We start from the raw sequence: 18,495 nt of genomic DNA, 5'->3' as shown, positions 1-18,495 counted from the left end.
CATCTATGGGGCATTCCTCGCTGTGCGTAGAGCACATCCATGGGGCATTCCTCACTGTGCAAAGAGCACATCTATGGGGCATTCCTTGCTGTGCGGAGAGCACATCTATGGGGCATTCCTCGCTGTGCGGAGAGCACATCTATGGGGCATTCCTCGCTGTGTGTAGATCACATCTATGGGGCATTCCTCGCTGTGTGGAGAGCACATCTATGGGGCATTCCTTGCTGTGCTGAGAGCACATCTATGGGGCATTCCTCGCTGTGCGTAGAGCACATCTATGGGGCATTCCTCGCTGTGCAGAGAGCACATCTATGGGGCATTCCTCGCTGTGCGGAGAGCACATCTATAGGGGCATTCCCTGCTGTGCGGAGAGCACATCTATGGGGCATTCCTTGCTGTGCGGAGAGCACATCTATAGGGGCACTCCTTGCTGTGCGGAGAGCACATTTATTGGGGCATTCTTTGCTGTGCGGAGAGAAATTCACGCTCAGCAAAAGGAAGATTTTTGCTAGCAGGGATTGGGTCTCATTCTATACTTTTAATGAGGCGCATTTTGTTGCCTCCAGTTGCACTTCAACGGAGAAGCGCATATCTAAGTGCACTTTGCCCAATGTAAAATAAAACTTCAAACACACAAAAGTGCTACATGTACTAAAGAGAACCACAGTTCTCCCTTAGTTATGTTATGATTTATTTAAGGCGTGATGCTATACCAGAGAAATAGAAAGGTTTTATTTATTGAAAGGTGTGGCTGTAACGTTGAGCACATCGAGTGTATGCTGTAAACGAGGACCACCTTTTCCTTTTAGAGACAGAAAATCGCCTGTCTCATAGATGCTTGTGCTTTTCTTAAATAACTACACAGCCAGCACGGTTACATATATTAGAAAATACTATTACTTTTAGTAGCAGAAAATTGCCTGTCTTGAAAATGCCTGCATTTCACTGAAATACATACCATAGTCATTGTGGTTGTATATCATTGGCACACATTTCTTATACCTCTAGAAAGTTTTATGTTGGCAAGTTTTACAATGCTTTCCTTCAATGTAAAACAGTGAGATACATTTCACTAATGCTGGCAGTGATATCGTTTAAATAATGCAATGAACTATTAAAGAAATGTTTATAAACAGTGTAGATTTTGGAATTAATAGTAATTTATCGGCGATTGCAAGTGTGTAATAGATTCTGTACAAGATGTCTTATGCTTACAATGGAACACAGATAAATCGAAGGATTGGACAGCAACATGGGAGGTTCAATGTGGATAAATGTATGGTTATGCATTTGGGAGCTAAGATATGCATACAGCTTTCACTTTAGGTGGAACATTACTAAGTAACTCTATAATGGGGAAGGATCTAAATATATTTTTACATCATGGACTATATGCAATAGCATGCAGAGCTGGGTGGGGTACGGCATATCGATGCCGAATACCACAACAAAACCTACGACAACATGATGATTCCAAAGGGCTCCTTACCGACGATCACCGAAAACTACTGTTGAAAGCGACTGGAGCCAATCACGAACAAGTAATAAGCCGGTTCCCCTTCATGATGTCATTCACCATGCTGATGGGATTATCGCTGTTCTTATTCGGGTAATGTTAGTATGCGCCTATGTACAATGTAGTTTACAAAGCCTTCTACATTGTACATAGGCGCATACTTACATTACACCATTAACAGCAGCGATAATCCCGTCGGCATGGTGAGTGACGTCATGAAGGGGAGCCGGCTTATTACTTGTTCGTGATTGGTTCAAGTCGTTTTCAACAGTAATCGTCATTGGTGATCATCGGTAAGGAACCCTTCAGAATCATTATCATCAAGTGTTGTCGATATGCTGACTACCACCGTTCAGAGCCAATATGCCAGATGCTGTGCCAGCAGAATGTTATCTTACCATCCCAATAGTTGGGAACTCCAATAGCATCTTGAACCGGAAGTGACAAGTGCATTCCACTGGGTTTCTATATGTTTTGCACGAAGGGGCCGATTTAACTAAGAGCTTTTAACCTATAATCCCCTGAAAACAGCAGTTTTGGGGGATAGCCACAAAATAAAGTTTCAAGGTTATTTATAACTAAAGGATTGCAGCAGATATCTCAGATATCTGCTGGGGCCCCATGGACTTCATACATAAAACCTGTCCCTCTAGGTTTCTACGGGGACTGCGGTTTTTGTGTGATTGAACAAGTTCCAAAAATCTGAGATTTTAGCCATTAAAACCTATGGGGAGAGCATTGCAGTAGAGGGATCTTCAAACCTCTCACCACAGCTTACCTGCTCTCCCCTCTGGGTCACTATAGCAAGTGTGTGACCAGAGAGGATAGACAGACAATGGGACTATAAAGGTAAGTGAAATCATCACCAGGACAGCCTCGGATGTGCTCTCCCGGGATGATCATTATATCCTATACATAAAAGGTATGTCTAAACATCAACATAATAAGAGGCTAAATAAGACACATACATAACATGCCTATAGTAATTAAGACATTCAAAGAGACTTAAAAAAGTATAGAATTAAACATATTATTAAATCCATGAGGATACCTAGGGGGAGAGATTTACAAAGGGGTGATTTTGTATGCAATTTACAAACTCATCCCATGTGAAACAACTAATTTTGCTTTGTGGTTTGGCTATGTGGAGTCCTGGCGAGGTGTGTACTGTGCCCAGCCTGACATAGAGCTACACTGACAGGGTCACTTTTGTAACATAAACATTAATGAAGAAAGAAAACCCCTCCCTTACATTCCCAAGCTCAGCCTACTTAGTATAAATGAATTGAGCTCCAGTGAGCCGGCTACTAAGTATTAAGTAAGCCAATCTGGAGCAGTCTCTGACATTACTCAGCCAATCACTGATAAGAAACTGCTTAATTAGCTGCACAACTATTATGTAGCTCACTGGAGCTTAAATATTTTTGCATCTGTTTCCACATCAAAGCACCAAAGAAAACATGTGGTTTGGCAAAACCACACTTTAGTAAATCTCCACTGTAGTGTTCAAGTTATACATATAGTATTCCACCCTTTTAAGGAAAATTAATTTGCAGCCCCTACCGCATAAGTCAATTTTTAATGACTGAATGCCCACACATTTCAATTCCAAATCATGTGAGCATGTGTGTCAATGATTTACTGACTATTTGTCTCTTTGGCACATTTTTAATATAATTGTGACCCTAGTGGATTTAATTTTATGTCCCAGTTTTGCCAACCAAAAGGAATCATCAGCTTAGTGTTTAAAATCCAGCTGAGCAAGTATTATTTGAGCCATTAACAAAACACACTTCATTTCACAGGGAACCGTATATTGTTAATGAGTTATAATCCTTGTAAATGATTTCGGGAGACACTACTTATTAACACCTATTACCGAGAACTTTAATTGGGGTAACCTATATATTTCAAGAAAATGGGCTTACTACAATAGGGATACTTCCATTTACTTTATAGTAATTATTAAAGGTTTTAAACAATTTCTTAAAATACGAGTGATACAGTACAATAACTATTTTTGCATCCAAAATGAAGAGGAGCGATTTTAAATTCACTATTCACTTTATTACATATTTTGCTGTTTTTAATTAAAAAAATATGTATTATTAGTATTAAGTATTAATAAAAGTTAAGCTGTGTACCACGTTCCAAGCTAGTTCCTCTTTCTTCTTTTCTGTTTCTTAAAATTTTAATAAGTATACCAGGTTGGCATTAACAAAACATAAGCATTTAAAAAAAAAAAAATATTCTTAGAATAAAGCTAAATTTAAACTATATTTAATTGTTTCTATATTAGTGTAATAAAAGCACAGATCCAGCCTTTTAGTTTCACTTCCATGCAGAGCCTTAACTTACAATTTTAGTGCCTGGGGTGAGAAAGAAAAATGCCGCCCACCTAGCCCTCAGTTTTAACCAAATGAACCTAAAATATTCATAAACTGTGCCCCCCTTCAGCATTGTGCCCTGGGTGGCTGCACCTACCGCACAGTCCTAGTTACAGCCCTGCTTGCATGAAGGCGTGTCCCTGGCAAAGTAGTAAATTAGCTCTTAGCACTACAGGCTAGTACTGCTCAGTCATATTTTTTTTTATAAATACTCATAAGAATATTTTTTATGGTTGCATCAGGCTTATCCCGCAATCGGGGTTGTAACGATAAACAGACCCCTTAATCCACAGCTATAAAGGGGTTCCTTACTGTAGCTGTTGTGACATTGTGTAATGCACTCCCACAAGAACTGGAAGGGGCAGACACCGGAAGAAAGGATTAGACCTTGCCTACCAAAACATCATGTACAGGGCAACTAGCATTAATAAACACACGATAGTATGCTGATCCAGGGACTGGTCCGATTGCCACTAAGACATTTTTTGGAAGATGAAAGATTAAACTTGATGGAAATAAGTTTTGCCATTTTCTTAATACATAAACAACTAATATGATAACCTGGAGAAGAGGAATAAAAGAGAGCATTGTGGACATTAAGTTAATTATAAACCCTCCAGCTGTTTCATGTATATTAATCAGTAATACACAATTCTTGTTATACATTAATGTCAAACAGTGGATTTGCTTAATATGAAAAGCAATGCAGACAAGCACCTTCCTCAGCCCCTCATTTAAACCAGACAGAGAAACCTGACTGGGGGTGGAGGATCCTAAATGGACAGAAACTCTCTGTAGCAAACTTGGTTTTAATTGATTCACAGACTTTTGAATTTTGTGATCAAATAAATCAGTCACAAACAACATTTTGAAAGATTATTTGAAGTCTAGTACCCGGTAAATGTTTGTTTCTGGACTTCTGTTTTCACCACCTTAATATCGCTCACTGTGCTTGCTAGCAGTAATATTTAGCTAATCAAGTAGATAGAAATGAGTGTTCTTTAGAGGTGGCATCCTGGAGACCACGGCAGACAAATGAGTGATAGAGGGAGCTCAGCCTATGGCATGTGAGTAGTGGGAGAGCTTACTACGCGTTGTGAACAAAACTTGTCTCCAAAATTATGCAACTGTGCAGAACTCCCCAGCTCAATATAGTGGAGAAGAAAATGTAAGTACAATATGAGTATATGCTTCTAAAAATGACTCTTTAGCCAAAAAAATCATAATGCAGAGTTGGACATTGATTACCCCACCGTTTCTATGTACTGGGAAAATCCTGTTGTTGGAACACTTATATTTTGACAGAAGGGCTACGATACCTGAAATTGAGAAAGGAGTGGAGAATTTTCACAAAAAATGGAGCAGGTATATTGGCACGCTTGACGAAGTCCAGCAAAAACATATTATGCACTTATTTGACTTCGCCAAATGGTATCTGTACAGGCAAATCTGCAACGACCTCTAATCTATCCCTCCATACTTGGTGTTTCCACCCCTGTCTTTTAACAAGTAGCGGTCAAAGCAGTGACATTCCCATTTATTTGTTAGAGTGTAAATTATAAGGAGCGGTTATGGATGACACAAGCGCAGGTTATTATTAAGATTGCACTAAATGTATAAAATCTTGAATGCTATAGTGTTTAAGCTGAATGTTGTCATTCAATATCTTGACAATGATATCATTGTTCTTGTTGTTTGTTGTATTATTTTCTTTTCTTGGTTTATTTAATATCTTTAGTGTTTAAAACGGAGGGTTGTGAGGACAAATCATACCCTGATGAAGTTCCGGAGAACGAAACATGTAGGGTTTTGTACTTACGATATTGGTGTTTTTTAGAGTAATTTAGAGTGCTTTTTGCCACTTTCGAAATTTTTGGAACAGTAACACCTGCTGATCCGTACAGTTTCAAGTGTTCCTCCTTGGTATCAACATCACTGTGGACTCAGATAAGCACTGTTTTTATGCTACCTATTGTAAGGGTCTTCAACCTTACTCACAATAAAAATTGCCTGTTTATAAAAGATTTCACACATCAATGTGTATTTCCTTCACAGATAATAAAGTGATTATAAGTGAGAGCTGAGGATAGTACATCTATGGAGCATTTGACAGATAAGCTTTATCTTTATTTGAAAATTACACTGCTTTTATTCAATAGTTTCATTGATCGTACATTAATTACTACACCATGAGCGATCTTTCTTCCTTTCTTTTTTGATCCTAGATTATTCCATTTCGGGTGTGGATGATTAAAAAAAAGGAAATGCTATTTGCCTTTGGATTTTTTTTATGGTTTATATGTAGGGAATTGTTTATGAACTTTGTGTATATAATTTGCAGTGCGGCAAGGGAACCAAGAGATTGTCTACAAGTACATTAATATACAGGACCTGCCATTACATTATCACCCAGAGTGGATACTATTAAAAATGTCACCAATATACAGGTGCTTTTGTGTGCAATCGTATGTGTTTTTCATTACATATTTAAACCAACAAAGGGAGAAGATGGAAGGAACAAGTCAAAGTTTTAGTTGCTTTCTTTAAGCACCCAATAAGTGGTGTAATAATCCCGAAACAATATTTATTTTTCACACAAAACTTCCTTATGGAGTAACATATGTGTTTATTATGCTTTACTTTTTTTCTTCACATTTGAATCAAAATGACTGAACAAAGTCAAACAAATATTGTATAATTTTTTTTTTAATTATTATAAAAAAGAACAATTTGCTTAGCACCTTGGTGAAAAATAAAATCAGAAGTTTATTATTTCAATCAAATTTACTTTGCTTGAAGATCATTATATCAGGCACCAATTCAGGAAAAGGGTTACAAAATTGTGCACTTGCTCAATATGAAATGGCTTTCTTTTGCTACTGACCAATCCTCTGGAAGTTTTGGAATTCCATCTAATGTTTTCAAGTTTGGCAAAAGGCAGAACACTCTAAAATATTAAAAGTTATATTTTTAATCAGATGTTATCACAACAGACTAGATGACATATAAATGAACTGTAACTGGTGTTCCCCATTATTTATCTACTATATAAATGCCTAGTGGCGTGTGTGGGAAAAAAAAAACACCAAGCTGCAGCGCCACCTGCTGGGCAGAGTTATACACTGATCTATATATTTCTTGAAGGAGAAGTGACAGTTGGGAGTGGTTGGTGGTTGCCGGGGGTGACAGTGGGGAGTTTTTAACACCTTAAGTAGCTTGATGAACCATGTGACGATGAAGATGAAGGATGAGGTGATGGAGAAAAATGATGAGGTAGTGACATGTGGACAAAACCACGTTAAAAAAGGGCGCTTGCGTCGGGAAGTAACGCTCTTCCCCTGAGGAGGCCTGGGCTAGGCCCAAATGCATAACAAGAACCTATTTAACACCTTAAGTAGCTTGATTTGACTAGAATGCATGAGTATCATGCACGGGTTAACTTGTATATATATATATAAATATATATAAATATATATATATATATATATATATATATGGTAAATGACCATATATACAATTATTCAATCTGATCACCATTCATCGAATTGTTAAAGAATTGACTTGTGTGGGTGACAACTTATCAAATATGAATAAAATGTGTACGTTAAAATAAATCAATAATTGGATCAGATTTAGTGGAAAATCTGCAATTAAAATCTAATGATTCTACAATGCTCTCTGTCAGATCACCGGGCTGCCTCCATTCCCCTTCCCTAAAAACACCCTTTCTATGCTGCATGCAACTGCAAAAGTCGGCCTCCCAACTGTCACGGAGTCGGGGCAAAACTCCTCCATGTCCTTTATATACACAAATTGGAACAGTTAGGAGGTATGCAACATGTAATTTATTTTTGGGAGAATGCACAACATGTAGATAAAAAGCACATTGACAACAACCCTACTTGTGGAATTACACTGACACAGACCATAGGCAGAGTTTTACTTTTTCTCTGAAATGACATTGCACATTGTTGTGTTAACTTACCGTAATCTATAGTCTTCCAGAAACTCACATGGATTTGACTTTAGAACAAGTGACTCTAGCGGAGAATGCTTCAAGTCTGAAAGTCCACATAAGGACTCAATGTTATTTTCTGCAAGTGACAAGTGCTGGATTGCAGGAAGCTTTGGCAGTTGCTTAAAGGATATAAAGTGATTTTTGCTTAAATTTAATTCTTTGCACCTGTAATAATCAAAATCAGGCAATTATTTTCTGCAATTGTCATGTAAACATTCCATTTAAATTCATTATAAGTAATTTTGGAAATTTATGTGGACGCACAGCATATTTTGCATTGTGTGCTCTCTGGACATACATAGCTTCGCACTTTCTGAATGCATCCATGTAAATAGTCTGCACTAACATTTGTGAGATTGTGGTTTGAGATGGGAAGGAAAAATCATCATCCTGTCTACTATCACTTTAAAACTAGTCCCTTTATTCATTTCAACTTTTACATTGTTCTGCTAAAATACTGCTTGTTTTAGTCTCATTCACCTTTTATGTAAAAAAGGGATAACAGGATGGTCAACATGTCTCTTGTGTTACATTTGTATTCTTTAATGTTTTCATTCTATTGGTAGGATTGCACCTTTATATGTGCTTTCATACATAAAATGCATTTTATGGGAGAAAAGGAGGCTTGCAGCCCCCCCCCCTCTAAAATACACTTGATGAAGCTCATAAATACATACTTGTCAGCTCTTCCTAAATCCAGGAGGCTCCCGAATTTCGGGATGTCTTCCCGGACTCCTGGAAAAGTAGGTAACCTCCCGGACCCTTGTGGAGGTGGGGCTTAATGAACCTATTGTGCCATTAAGCCCCACCCCTGTCAATCAATGCTGCAAATTTGTTTTGTTTTTATATATTAGGGGGCAGGGCTATGGTGTTCTATAGGGATCTCCCGGAGGACAAGTCTTAAAAGTTTGTAAGTATGCATAAATGTATTGACCCAGAAAACAAAATCTAATTTTCACATGTGGGTGCAAAGCGAGACATACTTTTATGCCTAGCCTGCATTAAGCTAGAAGCTCCCACAGCGGCCTGGCATTCCCCCCCCCCCCCAAAACAGCAAACTTTTACACACCCACCCCCCCCCCCCCCCTCCCAGTATTGACACAATAATCCATGCACATCCCATTTAAATGAGCACAACTGCCCAGAAACATTTGTATAATATAATAATTTGTATAAATGAATAACTCTTAATTGTATAATCATTAATAAAAATATTTGTAAATACATAAATCTGTGGCACACATATTTGTATATTGTACTACAAAGACGATGCAATGTCAGTCATCACTAACATTCAGAACTTATACCTGCCCTGTAGCTGGTGCAAATGATATGGCTACAATAACACTGTGACATGAAGAACCTCCTATGCCACTCTTTTCGTGTGTGGCTGGGGACTGGCTGGGGTTGCCTTGCCACTGTCCCCTTTTTTTTTTTTTAATCCCAAATGCTGGTACACCTGGGCTAATAAGGACAGCTACAAACCAGTCTGTGGTACTAGCGAGTTTTACAAAAGTTACAGATGGAATAATAATAAATTACATGGTCAAACAGTCCGCTTTTTATACAGATTTACACAGATACTCTGGCAGGAGGTAAACCAGCCTCCTGCCCCTCTAACCAATGCAGATGCTTCATGCAGCCTGCACATAACTCAGCCTGGAGGGGTTTAACACCTTTTAACATTGCTGCTAGCGGCACCACAGCGTCTGAGGTTTTATATTGAATGTTTACCATCAGGATATAACGTTCTCTCTAATCTTGCTTTTAACACAATTTAACTTGCAAAATTCACTTTAGTCTATGATCACTTGTAACCTGAGTCTTACACACATAGGAAGTCTACCAGCCAGTCTAATTACCCCCTGTGCTTTCAGGGTCAACAAACATGTTGGTCATTCCGTGATGAAAAGGTCTAATTAACATAACATTAAGATTTCCTGTCTCCAGACAGTTGCAAAAACACATCCCCTCCACTCATATGCTTACTTGGAACTTCCTATAGAAAAAAGTTACAAAACCCAAACATGACATTCTGTGGCATACTGTCTCATAAATGAATAAATTTCCATACAAAACACATACCAATATAAAAAAATAAGTACATTTGTAATTATGTAAATTGGCGCCTGCACCATTAATTGATATAAATGTCTTCAATAAATTATTTCAACATGGTCTAGCCATGAATACGTACTTAATAGAAATCCCTGTTCTGCCCTTCACGTCATATGCAGCTGCAGATGAGTCATTTGCGGACATGAATTGCGTGCAATTGTGTTCATAGTTGAAAGTCCCGGTCTGGTGCATGCGCAGAGCTATTTTGCGAAAGATACGCAATGCAAATGGACTTCAGAAGATAAATCAGTCCCTAAATCCATTGGCAAATAATAAAACATATTCAAAGCTATTCAAAAGGTGTATTTTTTAAACACATAAGTAGCGGCTTGGTATATATTTACTCAGAATTGGGAGTACTTTGAATACATTTAAAACATTGGAAAGTACACGGAAAACATGTACTGTCTGTCATGACGCATCTTTACTACAAACCGCAGCGGCTCACTTGTATTCTCTGCCCCTCGTCCTGGCCGTTGTCATGATGACCGGGACGTCACTTCCGCCTCTATTCTGCCGTTGCGGGCTCAACAGTCAGGACGCTTCTCCAGCCCCGTACGCATCTTGGCAGGCAAACACAGCTGGGCGCGTGAGTTATAATTAAGTCTATTAGCGCTGTGACCTGGCAAGCTGTTACCCAGGCGCATGCGCAATTTGTTAGTATGGCAGCTGGATCCTATTAACTATTTATGAAGCTTGCTCCTGATTGGTCACTATCAGTATGTAAGGCAGGGAGGGCTTAGCCTCCCTGCCGGTTATAGCGCTCAGTTACCTGTCTGCTTTCCTGCTCCTGTTGTTTGTGAAACCTTTAGATTGATTACAGTGTATGACCTTTTGCCTGGAACCTGGACCTTGATTGTTTGCTCGTTGCCCTGACCTTTTGCCTTGTTACCCGGACCTCCATTGATAGCTGCCAGCCCTGACCAATTGCCTGTACCAGACCACGTTTCCTGCTTCATACCCTAAGACCTTTGGCTTGCCCCTTTATCCGCTTGTACCATCTCCCGCTATCTAGGGTGGCAGTACATTCATAAATTGTACTACATTGAGTTTAAGTCCTGGGGACATCTGAGTACCTGTGAGCATATTCAGCTTTACAGGAAAGGCGGCTGCTATAGGTGAAGACCTCTACAACTGGTTCTATAAGCTCATGATAATATTGTCAGCCGTAACACTGTCACATGGGTGTATATGTAAAGTTGAATGCAACCTACATTTTCAGTATATCATTTGCCTCTTTACTTGTGCACATGCCCACAAAGAACTAGTTACATTTGTGGCCATATGTAGTCTGAGTCACATCTTGCTCTTACAGCTGCTTGTGTGCCCTTGCAATTGAAAAGGTGGAACTGGGGAAAGAGGGGCGTGTAAGGGCATATTGGAGCAAATGAGATTTATGTAGACTGAGACTCAGACCCATATGTCCCTGTCAGGAAATGGGAAATTTGCGGGTGTTTGATCACCAGTGTAAGTTATGAACCAATAATTTGGATAATCAGCTTAGATGCATCCTGCTCAACATACCTATGTAAAATGTGTCTTTTTTTGGGATACAATTTCTGTCTGCGTTTAGAAGGAACTTGCGTCCAACTCTACATGAGACCCTAAATTGTCACATCCAGTTTGGTGGGCAGACCAAACTCCCAAATCACAAGGAGCACAGTGATTCTTACTGGCCAATGTTATCATCAGCCAAAAACATTTTCCAGCTTGATCAATGAAAATTTACGATAAACTATTGGGTTTCAGGCAAATTGTGCAGATTGAACAATATATTTCAGTTAAAATGAGTTTAGCCATACCTGACCCGATTCATGTTCAGACGTCCATTGGCATAGAGTATCTTGTGTGATTCTGCATTGCTTGTGCTCGGAAACAATCATTATGCCAATGCAACTGCAAGCAATTCATATCCACATTCAGGTGACATGACTCCCTATGACTTGAGAGGCAGAACGGGTGAGGGAAGGTGTAGACTAACGCAGGCCATGTAAGGGTGTTTCAATGCAGGTGTGGCCATGTAAAGTCCTGTGTTTGTCGTAAGTACGTTTGTTAGCAGCCATATCTTTTGCACCCGCTACAGGGCAGGTGTAAATCCTGGATGATAGTGATGACTGACACGACATAGTCTTTGAGTTAAAAAGTATACATATACATGTCAGTAGATATCATAGGACAACTATATGGAACTAAGATTTACTATCTAAATGCATTGTACATACTGTATGCATTGAAGTAATCTTTATGTAAATGATGTAAAAAAATGCTAAAAAATAAAAGTTCTATACTTTCTGAAGTAATCTTTTATTGTAGATATACATATACTGCAGTCTGTTATGTGTGCCTAGGAATGTTAAGCACTTGTTAGAAAGAGCGTATTTACACCCATACTCAAACCATAACAAGCTTAGATTTGAATATGGGCGAAACTACCCACACGTTGCCTGCCCTTCTTAAATACGGAATGCAGCAAGATGGGTTCTCAGTTACAATCCTCCCTCTGTCACCAGGAACAAATGACTGAATCTGGACATTATTTGAATAGACACTTTCGTTATCCCACTTGAGATATGAAAAGACTCATTGGGTTAATTTGCTTGAAGTATATGGATGTCCTAATATGGTTCTGAACTAAGAATTGATGGACTCCAGGTACTTAAACATAGCCGGGTGGGTTGCTCATGCCTTATTTGGACTATAAAATGTCTGCTCTGGCAAGTTACCCTCTCCCACAGTGAGGACAGTCTGGAGCAGCTGGAGGCCATTACACACCATAAATGCATGGAAGGTGTTAAACAGGAAGTTTCTATTCATCATCACGGACTATTCCGGAGACATATCACGGCACCTCACGCCATTATGAATTGTCCCTTAGGTGTGTAACAAAGCTAAAGAAAATATCTAATGCACAATGTAAATTAATGTAGTAAATATCACTGCACACATAGCCACTCAAAGTGCACTTAACCGGTATCATATTGAACGTAAAAAGACTTTAAATATACAACTGGAATAAAGGTTCGTTGTTGATAATCCACAACAAAGAGCGAGAAAGGGAAACTTAGTTAAAGAACACTAGTAAGAGCATGATTTTTTTATGACACTGGGTATAGGGCCTTATATTAACCAATATGGTTAAAAGTATTGTATGTTGCACACTATTTTGTTCAAAGTATATTGTAAATATATCCAACACAGTGACGGAACTACAGCCGTTGCAGAGAGCGCTTTCGGAGCCAGTAGATGACGGAGGCACGCAGCCACAGATTACGTTGTCGGTGTCCCCCTCCAAATTTTGCTATGGGACATGGCAATTGCCAATAATGTGTTCTGACCCAGTCCAACGCTATTTAAATTGCTGCCAATTTTAAAGCAATTCCATACCAACTTCCAATATTTCCATTAAGGAATCCATAGATTAATGTAGATAATAAAGCATTACTCCGCTTTTACATTTAGGTCTCATATAGATGGGTGCAAAAAAGGAGCTGATTTCAGAACCTTATTGCTGTCCATGTGTATGAGGTTTTCAGTATCTGCAAATGAATTAGCATGCAAGCCTTGTATACCTTGGCAATCGAATGGCACTCAAGTCTTTCAAGGAGTCATCAACCAACCAAAGCCTTTCTACTCTTATCAGTCGTAGAAGAATACGATGAAAGTTGTTTTGCTGGTAAGGGTCTCCCAGACCCTGATAAGACAGATTTATGTTCTGAAAATGAAAAAGTATGAGTCAATCACAGGGCTTCAATCTCTTCATGTGACCTATTCACCCTATCTTTGATGATCAATGTTTAGGTTCACTTATTTCTCATGTTTAACAATATGCCTTCCTTTATGAAGAAGTTATAAACTCGCCGTAAATAAAGACGTAGAAGCAAAAGAAATATTCCCAGGGAAATTGAAGTTTTATTATACTACAAATACTGGCAATATAAAATTTTGATTTAAATAAATTATATCTGGGAGAATTGTGAGATTTATCATACTCCCTAACAATCTGCTGAAAGTTCCACTTCAGCTGTTCTCAGACGGAATTGGATTTCTTCATAACAATCACTGCTTGCTTTACAAGTCATTTGCACATAGTCAGTCATGGTTTATAGTTTGCTATGTATAAATTCATTGTAAGCATCCTGCACTAAAGCAAAAATCCTCTAGGTTCCCTGGAGCAGTCTGCAGCACATTGTGCAACCTCTGTCTGCACCAGTGAAGGAAACCAGTCACCGAAGCTTGTCATACTGGCTTTATTGTCGCTAATGCTTTCAAGCTCTCAGAGATGTCAGACAGACTTTTGTTTTATATATATTTCAAGGAATGTTACACTATGTTCAGACCAGCGAAGGCCAATTTAAGTCTCTATGGAGTATTAAAACATGGCAAAATATTACTTGAAATGCATTGGTAATAACGTCTAACAGACTGAAGACTTGCAAGGCCTCGCCAACTGACACCATCACGTAGAACCCTCTCTTACTAACTAAGCTTCTCTTGTATCTGTGTCACTATTGTCTTGACACAATAATGGCAGTAATCAGTAAGTAACTTATGAGAAATGTTAGTTTGTGTCTGTATAAAATATAGTTTTTTTAAATGTATTATTATACCATTATACAGCACTGCATTAAATATAGTGCTATGTCAGTAAATGTTCAAACAAAGAGCAAAATGACTAGCACTAAATATTTCAATTTTATTAATCTGTACTGGGATATATAAAACATTTATAAAACAATTTATATTTTTGTCTAGAGGGTTTGAAGAAATGTTCATGTCCACGTTCCCTGCTCCAAGAGACCTAGTGACTATAATTTAGAAATCCATTGTGTCTTTTCATTGTGGTGTATACACTGCTCTTGTGTCTTGCCTACGCTCTAATGCCTGTAAGTCAGCTCAACAAATCTGGCTTCACTGACAGTGACTAGCAATAGAGAAGATTTATAAGGTCACAGAGCTCATATAATAACCATAACTTAGAGGCAACATGACTCAAGTGATTGCTAGACACAGCTGTCATGTAGTGTAAACCCATACCCAGTTCATGATCACTGTTTTGGAATAAAATATAATGAAAAATGAGTTACAAAAATATGAGTCCTAGATAAATATATTTACATATCTGTACAACACTATCAACTTATCTTGCATTTGCTTACACCCCAATTGAATGTTGTATCTTGTCTTAAGCCAAGTCCTCAGCTAAGATTTATTTATTATAACTGTAATCACAAATTTAAACCCCTACAAGGGTATTTGCATACCCCTACCTGAGACAAACACTGCAGTCATCCAGTCTCATGTTTTCTTATTAATTTTAAGCTGCCCTGACAAGGTGCGAATTCCATTCTCCACTCTGGTCAATTCAACCAATAAATCATTGTACCGAGCATGGGTTCATTATTCCCACTCAATGTCTGATCTACATGTACCAGGTTTAGTCTGATATGGTGGAATATAAGTCAAACAATGACCCCATCACTAGGTGTGTAAGCTTTATTTACAACCCAGAAGTGCAAGTACAGATGGCAGTGTTTCAATCCGGTTGTTCAGTACAACAAGACTCAAGCATCCCAGTACATGGCCAAACTATTCACTGATCTGGTTTGTTCAATGTTCGCGCCATTCATCCACGAGACAATAGGGTATATTTACTAAACTGCTGTTTTGAAAAAGTGGGGACGTTGCCTATAGCAACCAATCAGATTCTAGTTATCTTTTATTTAGCACATTCTACAAAATGACAGCTAGAATCTGATTGGTTGCTATAGGCAACATCCCCACTTTTTAGTAAATCTAGGCCAATGGGTGTGTGGAGGAAAGTAGAGGGATGTGCATTATCTGACTTTATGCCCAAACAAGCTCACTAAATTAACTTCTGTTAATGACATGCAAGGATGCAGTTTACAATTACACCAGGAGATAGCCTTGCTGTAAGGATGTTTTCTTGTCTGTTCTTGTCTACATGAGTGTCCCATGTCTCCCTCCATGGCAAGTTTGGTAAGGTCATATGATGACTGATTGATACCATACCAGTAGTTAGATTATGGAGGAAGCTAGGTTCACAGAATGTAGTGTATGTAAGTGAGGTTACAAATGAATAGAGATAGCAGGAGGAAGAGGTAGTAAGGATAAACTAGACCATCATGCATCCTCTGTATGGAGACATCATTTATTTTGTAATAGGCAATATTAGTGAGTATGGGAGAATTGTGTACTGCGCTGTACATTGCAATTATGAATCAGTAGATCCAGAAAACTCACATAGCCTCCTTTATTATACGGCGGGGTAGATTTAAGGCCCCACGCAAGGTGCCATGTGGACCAGGTGCCAAACAAAACACAAGTGGAATATACTAAATTTCAACCAAAAGATCTACATAAACAAAGGTATCCATAATTAGTAACCATTTCTACTGGAGTGCTTCTAAAAGACTGCCCTGAGTGCCAATGGGTCTTAAAGGAAGTTGAAAATATGATAAAATAGAATTGAAAATTAAAATTAGTAACTAAGACTGGCATATTTTAGTGTAATCATATTGTGTAATATTTTTATTTATTAAACTGTTATTTTCATTTTTTTCACTATATAGCACATTATGTTGGCAGGTCCGTCACATAACAAAATGTATTTTGGTCTTAAAAGAAGAGAACCACTACTACAGATAGCATACAAAAATCACTGCAGCCTTCTTACAATCAATAGGCTGAGACTTCTATTTTTTTTTATTAAACAAATACAGCAGAGCTCAAGCCTTAAGTTAAAAGCCCTGCTTACTAATATGTTTTTTACTAATATGGTTTTTATTAGATTAGCAGCAAGTTAGACGAGACATCTGTGTCTGGCGGCCTCCACAGCAAGGCTTTTATTCAGGAATCAGGTTATAAAGAAACGTACAGTACATGGCTGTTTGCCAGCAGTGTTTAGCCATGACTCAAGAGAAAAATAAAACACAAGAAAAATCCACTACGTACTGCGCAATAGCACACAACATCGCTACACCATATAAACAGTTTATATATACATTCAGCATAGCAGACATTTCCACCATCAAGAAAGAACAATATTGTATTATTAAAGTCTTACCACACAATTCTCCCAGTTCTCTTGCAGTCTCTGCCTCCATATCTCTTTATCATTAGTGTGTGCCCGTTCTTGGGATAGATGTGCCTCTCCTCTTATTACAAGTTCATCCTCTGTTGGCCCTTTGTTCATATAAAATGTATGCACACGTTAAAAGGGAAAACAGCTCAAACATATTCAGCGCCAAATAATAATAGGAAAATAATAAGTTTTAGGTCAAGTGGTGAAACACTTTTAGTTAGGATTTAGCAAATGTTTTTTTGCAGATAAGTTGTTTTATTTTACTGTACCTTCTTTCACTCTAGGACAACGAATCTGAGTCCCTTGTACATCGTGTTCTTTCAACTTGTGCCAAGTTAGATATTTGAACGCATCACATGGAAGCTTTAAATGCAAGGAAGAAAGAGAACTAATTATGTTTTGAAGTGTTTTCATGTGCATTCACGGAACACTTCAAAATGATTAAACCACAAAAAAACAACACCTTGAAATCACCAAAGTCAAAGAAGGACAATGGAGATTAAATATTTCACTAAAAGTTACCTCTGTTTTGTTTAAAAAAGAGGAATTCTCTGCTTCCAATATATTCATTCCTTATCAGGGAATGGCATTTGACATGGAAACAAATGTAATAAACCTTTGTATTCTAGGTTAACCTGGAGATTCCAAAGCTCTACAAACATACATCTTTATGTGCCCACTAGTGTGTGCTATCATAATTAAATCACTGAATGTCACAATCGCTTAGACCAAGGGGGCATGCACAATGTTACTGTGTGTAATAATTTAGCAACTAGTTTATAGGTTTGGATACTCCTGGTTTCACGAGTTCGGAAACCCTTGATCAGTGCGTGTGGATATTACCAACTAATTTATTGTTGTGTTTATATTGTAAAAGTATCCAGGTATTATTTCTACAACGTTTGAACAATACACTAACATTCTAAAAACTTTATGCACCATTTTCATTGTTGATATATATTTAACTTTGCCCTAATATTTGTGATTGGCTGATAGTGATAATACTCAAGCAGTTCATTCATAACGTAGCAATCGGTTCCGTCACCCCCAGCTGTATTTTGTTGATATTGAACTGGGTGGGTACACAAATGTGATACTACCATAAAGCAGTTATATTTAAGCTGTAGAGCAAACACTGGGGAATTATTTTATTATATTGCTGAATACAAAGGAAACTAACTATAGTTTCCAATAATGTTGTGTAAAATATAGGGATGTGCACCGGCGACTTTTGAGGTCTCGTGTTTTGTGTTTTGGATCCGGATTTTCGTTATTTTTGAGGTTCGGATTTGTCTCGCAAAACACTTGACGAAAGGTCTCGGTTCGGATTTAAGGTATTGGATTCGGATTTTTT

General features: G+C 38.2%; 1 protein-coding gene across 1 annotated transcript in view; it reads right to left on the bottom strand.

Moving 5' to 3' along the window:
- Window positions 1-6,635: 6,635 nt before the first annotated feature.
- LOC142142733 (uncharacterized) overlaps window positions 6,636-18,495 on the bottom strand; it is a 30,060-nt gene continuing 18,200 nt past the window's right edge. Inside the window, exons 3-7 of the mRNA XM_075200568.1 lie at window positions 17,411-17,504; window positions 17,124-17,242; window positions 13,609-13,751; window positions 7,889-8,086; window positions 6,636-6,850 (exon numbers count right to left, since the gene is read on the bottom strand). Coding sequence (XP_075056669.1) covers window positions 6,736-6,850; window positions 7,889-8,086; window positions 13,609-13,751; window positions 17,124-17,242; window positions 17,411-17,504 — 669 coding nt within the window. The 3' untranslated portion in view covers window positions 6,636-6,735. The remainder of the gene's footprint in view (window positions 6,851-7,888; window positions 8,087-13,608; window positions 13,752-17,123; window positions 17,243-17,410; window positions 17,505-18,495) is intronic.

This window comes from Mixophyes fleayi, chromosome 3 (genome assembly GCF_038048845.1).
Source record: "Mixophyes fleayi isolate aMixFle1 chromosome 3, aMixFle1.hap1, whole genome shotgun sequence".
NCBI lineage: Eukaryota > Metazoa > Chordata > Amphibia > Anura > Limnodynastidae > Mixophyes > Mixophyes fleayi.
The sequence above is the reverse complement of the archived record's forward strand: the minus strand, read 5'-3'. Positions and strand labels throughout refer to the sequence as shown.